Genomic DNA, 6000 nt, shown 5'->3' with positions numbered 1-6000 from the left:
TAAATTTAAAGTCCTCTAAGTCTGGACAGAGACATTCCTGCCGGTGTTCCTTGTAATGGAATCCGGTCCATTCTAAGTCATACAGTCTAAAGAAGCGTAAGGATTCTAAAGAAGCATGACAGGGGTTAGAATATCAGTCTTTCAGGATGTATGAGTCAGGACTCAGGATGGCACAGCTGGTGCCTGGTAAAGTGTATGGGGAGGGTAGAGGGGGCAGGCTCAGGCTCTAGGACTTACATGTATCTGTATCCAGCAGGAAGAGAGACATCAAGCAGAAGAGAGTGCTGGGAAGTGAACATCTATAGATAGACAAGACTGTGGACGAGAGGTTTGACTAGCTGTCAAGGTGTCAAGAGAAAATATATTGTTGTGGAGATCTGACCTGGGAGCTGAGGAAACATGGGAGTGTACAATGAACAAGGGTAATTTGGAGTTGTGTGGTGTTCAGTATGTGAATGTTTTATGTTTGGAGTTAATTAATGACTGTCAGCTGTTTAGCATTTCTGAATCTTTACATGGGTGTTTTGAGAGTGTATTTCGCATGAGAGACAGAATGATGACGGTGCAGTTAATAATGTCCAAGAAAATGCCACAGATCAGGATACACTTTGAAAGCTGAGAAATATGCACAAGATGTGGAGGCACTAAATAAATAATTGTACACTCTGTAAATACCAGATAATTAGAAAATTGTAAATGTGAATTATTACATGACCTTTCATTCTAATCCTGTGTGTGTGTGTGTGTGTGTGTGTGTGTGTGTGTGTGTGTGTGTGTGTGTGTGTGTGTGTGTGTGTGTGTGTGTGTGTGTGTGTGTGTGTGTGTGTGTGTGTGTGTGTGTGTGTGTGTGTGTGTGTGTGTGTGTGTGTGTGTGTGTATCAGGGAGGCTCTTGGTGATCAAGAGACACAGAAGGGCATGACCCCAAAAGACCGACAAGGGGGGGTCAGTGGTCGCCATGGTATCCCAAGCCCCATGTCGCTGCATAGACAACAATCCCAACTCCCCCCTACAGATGTGTTCAACGACGTCATGTACATGGGTCAGTAACTGCCCCTTAAAGATCTGCTCATCTTTGTTCAACCTATGTGGTCAGTTACTCTGCCATACAGTACAGTAGGTTGTAGGTACCATACAGTACAAGAGGTTGTAGGTACCATACAGTACAGTAGGTTGTAGGTACCATACAGTACAGTAGGTTGTAGGTACCATACAGTACAGTAGGTTGTAGGTACCATACAGTAGAGTAGGTTGTAGGTACCATACAGTACAGTAGGTTGTAGGTACCATACAGAACATTAGGTATAATGCCGTCACATATCTCTAAAGGAGAAGGTGAATGCCAAGCAATATTTACTGTCATGCAGGTGAAAGAGGACCCAAAAGCGACTTAACAGAAACAGAGTTTATTCAAGTCCAAACAGGGAATAACAGAAATCCTCTAGTCTGTAGAGGGGAATAACAGGAGAAGCGGCCACAGACTGCAGGTCGCTTCGGGTAGGCGCAGGCCGTAGCTGACAGAGACACCTGCTCACACGCAGCATCTGATGAAGGCAAAAACACGACAGGACAGGGCGATACACAATCACAGCACGGTGAATTCTAAACAAGGAACCGACAGGACAGGAACGGAACACAAAGGAAGAAATAGGGACTCTAATCAGGGGAAAAGGATCGGGAACAGGTGTGGGAAGACTAAATGATGATTAGGGGAATAGGAACAGCTGGGAGCAGGAACGGAACGATAGAGAGAAGAGAGAGCGAGAGAGTGAGAGAGGGAGGGGGAGAGAGAGGGATAGAAAGAGGGAAAGAACCTAATAAGACCAGCAGAGGGAAACGAATAGAATGGGGAGCACAGGGACAAGACATGATAATAAATGACAAACATGACAGTACCCCCACTCACCGAGCGCCTCCTGGCGCACTCGAGGAGGAATCCTGGCGGCAACGGAGGAAATCATCGATGAGTGAACGGTCCAGCACGTCCCGAGACGGAACCCAACTCCTCTCCTCAGGACCGTAACCCTCCCAATCCACTAAGTATTGGTGACCCCGTCCCCGAGAACGCATGTCCATGATCTTATGTACCTTATCGACAAGGACGGGAGGGGGAGGGAAGACGAACGGGGGTGCGAAGAAAGGGCTTAACACAGGAGACATGGAAGACAGGATGGACGCGACGAAGATGTCGCGGAAGAAGTATCGCACAGCGACAGGATTGACGACCTGGGAGACACGGAACGGACCAATGAACCGCGGAGTCAACTTACGAGAAGCTGTCGTAAGAGGAAGGTTGCGAGTGGAAAGCCACACTCTCTGGCCGCAACAATACCTTGACTCTTAATCCTGCGTTTATTGGCGGCTCACCGTCTGTGCCCTGTAACGGCAAAGTGCAGACCTCACCCTCCTTCCAGGTGCGCTCACAACGTTGGACAAACGCTTGAGCGGAGGGAACGCTGACTCGGCAAGCTGGGATGAGAACAGAGGAGGCTGGTAACCCAGACTACTCTGAAACGGAGATAACCCGGTAGCAGACGAAGGAAGCGATGTGAGCGTATTCTGCCCAGGGGAGCTGTTCTGCCCAAGACGCAGGGTTTCTGAAAGAAAGGCTGCGTAGTATGCGACCAATCGTCTGATTGGCCCTCTCTGCTTGACCGTTAGACTGGGGATGAAACCCGGAAGAGAGACTGACGGACGCACCAATCAAACGACAGAACTCCCTCCAAAACTGTGACGTGAATTGCGGGCCTCTGTCTGAAACGGCGTCTAACGGGAGGCCATGAATTCTGAATACATTCTCAATAATGATTTGTGCCGTCTCCTTAGCGGAAGGAAGTTTAGCGAGGGGAATGAAATGTGCCGCCTTAGAGAACCTATCGACAACCGTAAGAATCACAGTCTTCCCGCAGACAAAGGCAGACCGGTAATGAAGTCTAAGGCGATGTGAGACCATGGTCGAGAAGGAATGGGGAGCGGTCTGAGACGACCGGCAGGAGGAGAGTTACCCGACTTAGTCTGCGCGCAGTCCGAACAAGCAGCCACGAAACGGCGCGTGTCACGCTCCTGAGTCGGCCACCAAAAGCGCTGGCGAATAGACGCAAGAGTGCCTCGAACACCGGGATGACCAGCTAACTTGGCAGAGTGAGCCCACTGAAGAACAGCCAGACGAGTGGAAACAGGAACGAAAAGGAGGTTACTAGGACAAGCGCGCGGCGACGCAGTGTGCGTGAGTGCTTGCTTAACCTGTCTTTCAATTCCCCAGACTGTTAACCCGACAACACGCCCATAAGGAAGAATCCCCTCGGGATCAGTAGAAGCCACAGAAGAACTAAACAGACGGGATAAGGCATCAGGCTTGGTGTTCTTGCTACCCGGACGGTAAGAAATCACAAACTCGAAACGAGCGAAAAACAACGCCCAACGAGCTTGACGGGCATTAAGTCGTTTGGCAGAACGGATGTACTCAAGGTTCTTATGGTCTGTCCAAACGACAAAAGGAACGGTCGCCCCTCCAACCACTGTCGCCATTCGCCTAGGGCTAAGCGGATGGCGAGCAGTTCACGGTTACCCACATCATAGTTGCGCTCAGATGGCGACAGGCGATGAGAAAAATAAGCGCAAGGATGAACCTTATCGTCAGACTGGAAGCGCTGGGATAGAATGGCTCCCACGCCTACCTCTGAAGGGCCAACCTCGACAATGAATTGTCTAGTGACGTCAGGAGTAACGAGGATAGGAGCGGACGTAAAACGTTCTTTTAGAAGATCAAAAGCTCCCTGGGCGGAACCGGACCACTTAAAACACGTCTTGACAGAAGTAAGAGCTGTGAGAGGGGCAGCAACTTGACCGAAATTACGAATGAAACGCCGATAGAAATTAGCGAAACCTAAAAAGCGCTGCAACTCGACACGTGACCTTGGAACGGGCCAATCACTGACAGCTTGGACCTTAGCGGAATCCATCTGAATGCCTTCAGCGGAAATAACGGAACCGAGAAAAGTAACGGAGGAGACATGAAAAGAGCACTTCTCAGCCTTTACGTAGAGACAATTCTCTAAAAGGCGCTGTAGAACACGTCGAACGTGCTGAACATGAATCTCGAGTGACGGAGAAAAATCAGGATATCGTCAAGATAGACAAAAACAAAGATGTTCAGCATGTCTCTCAGAACATCATTAACTAATGCCTGAAAAACAGCTGGCGCATTGGCGAGACCGAACGGCAGAACCCGGTACTCAAAATGCCCTAACGGAGTGTTAAACGCCGTTTTCCACTCGTCCCCCTCTCTGATGCGCACGAGATGGTAAGCGTTACGAAGGTCCAACTTAGTAAAGCACCTGGCTCCCTGCAGAATCTCGAAGGCTGATGACATAAGGGGAAGCGGATAACGATTCTTAACCGTTATGTCATTCAGCCTCGATAATCCACGCAGGGGCGCAGAGTACCGTCCTTCTTCTTAACAAAAAAGAACCCCGCCCCGGCCGGAGAGGAAGAAGGCACTATGGTACCGGCGTCAAGAGACACAGACAAATAATCCTAGAGAGCCTTACGTTCGGGAGCCGACAGAGAGTATAGTCTACCTCGAGGAGGAGTGGTCCCCGGAAGGAGATCAATACTACAATCATACGACCGGTGAGGAGGAAGGGAGTTGGCTCGGGACCGACTGAAGACCGTGCGCAGATCATGATATTCCTCCGGCACTCCTGTCAAATCGCCAGGTTCCTCCTGAGAAGTAGGGACAGAAGAAACGGGAGGGATGGCAGACATTAAACACTTCACATGACAAGAAACGTTCCAGGATAGGATAGAATTACTAGACCAATTAATAGAAGGATTATGACATACTAGCCAGGGATGACCCAAAACAACAGGTGTAAACGGTGAACGGAAAATCAAAAAGAAATAGTCTCACTGTGGTTACCAGATACTGTGAGGGTTAAAGGTAGTGTCTCAAATCTGATACTGGGAAGATGACTACCATCTAAGGCGAACATGGGCGTAGGCTTCTCTAACTCTCTGAAAGGAATGTCATGTTTCCGAACCCATGCTTCGTCCATGAAACAACCCTCAGCCCCAGAGTCTATCAAGGCACTACATGTAGCACCCGAACCGGTCCAGCGTAGATGGACCGACAAAGTAGTACAGGATTTTGATGGAGAGACTTGAGTAGTTGCGCTCACCTGTAGCCCTCCGCTTACAGATGAGCTCTGGCTTTTACTGGACATGAATTAACAAAATGTCCAGCAACTCCGCAATAGAGGCACAGGCGGTTGGTGATCCTCCGTTCCCTCTCCTTAGTCGAGATGCGAATCCCTCCCAGCTGCATGGGCTCAGTCTCAAAGCCAGAGGAGGGAGATGGTTGCGATGCGGAGCAGGGAAACACCGTTGATGCGAGCTCTCTTCCACGAGCCCGGTGACGAAGATCTACCCGTCGTTCTATGCGGATGGCGAGAGCAATCAAAGAGTCCACATCTGAAGGAACCTCCCGAGAGAGAATCTCATCCTTAACCACTGCGTGAGTCCCTCCAGAAAACGAGCGAGCAGCGCCGGCTCGTTCCACTCACTAGAGGCAGCAAGAGTGCGAAACTCAATAGAATAATCCGTTATGGACCGTTCACCTTGGCATAAGGAAGCCAGGGCCCTAGAAGCCTCCCCACCAAAAACTGAACGGTCAAAAACCCGAATCATCTCCTCTTTAAAGTTCTGGAACTTGTTAGAGCAATCAGCCCTTGCCTCCCAGATAGCTGTGCCCCATTCTCGAGCCCGGCCAGTAAGGAGTGAAATGACGTAAGCAACCCGAGCTCTCTCTAGAGTATGTGTTGGGTTGGAGAGAGAACACAATCTCACACTGCGTGAGAAAGGAGCGGCACTCAGTGGGCTGCCCGGAGTAGCAAGGTGGGTTATTAACCCTAGGTTCTGGAGGCTCGGCAGGCCAGGAAGTAACAGGTGGCACGAGACGTAGACTCTGGAACTGTCCAGAGAGGTCGGAAACCTGAGCGGCC

General features: G+C 49.9%; 1 protein-coding gene across 1 annotated transcript in view; it reads left to right on the top strand.

The window, feature by feature from the left end:
* The first annotated feature begins 201 nt into the window (after positions 1–201).
* Positions 202–6000, top strand: part of LOC124036575 (kelch-like protein 20) — a 49780-nt gene continuing 43981 nt past the window's right edge. The window contains exons 1-2 of the mRNA XM_046351310.1: positions 202–422; positions 883–1040. Of these exons, the coding sequence (XP_046207266.1) occupies positions 400–422; positions 883–1040 (181 nt within the window). The 5' untranslated portion in view covers positions 202–399. The remainder of the gene's footprint in view (positions 423–882; positions 1041–6000) is intronic.

The sequence above is a fragment of the Oncorhynchus gorbuscha genome, linkage group LG05, assembly GCF_021184085.1.
Source record: "Oncorhynchus gorbuscha isolate QuinsamMale2020 ecotype Even-year linkage group LG05, OgorEven_v1.0, whole genome shotgun sequence".
Lineage (NCBI taxonomy): Eukaryota > Metazoa > Chordata > Actinopteri > Salmoniformes > Salmonidae > Oncorhynchus > Oncorhynchus gorbuscha.
This window is presented reverse-complemented; position numbering and strand designations above follow the sequence as displayed.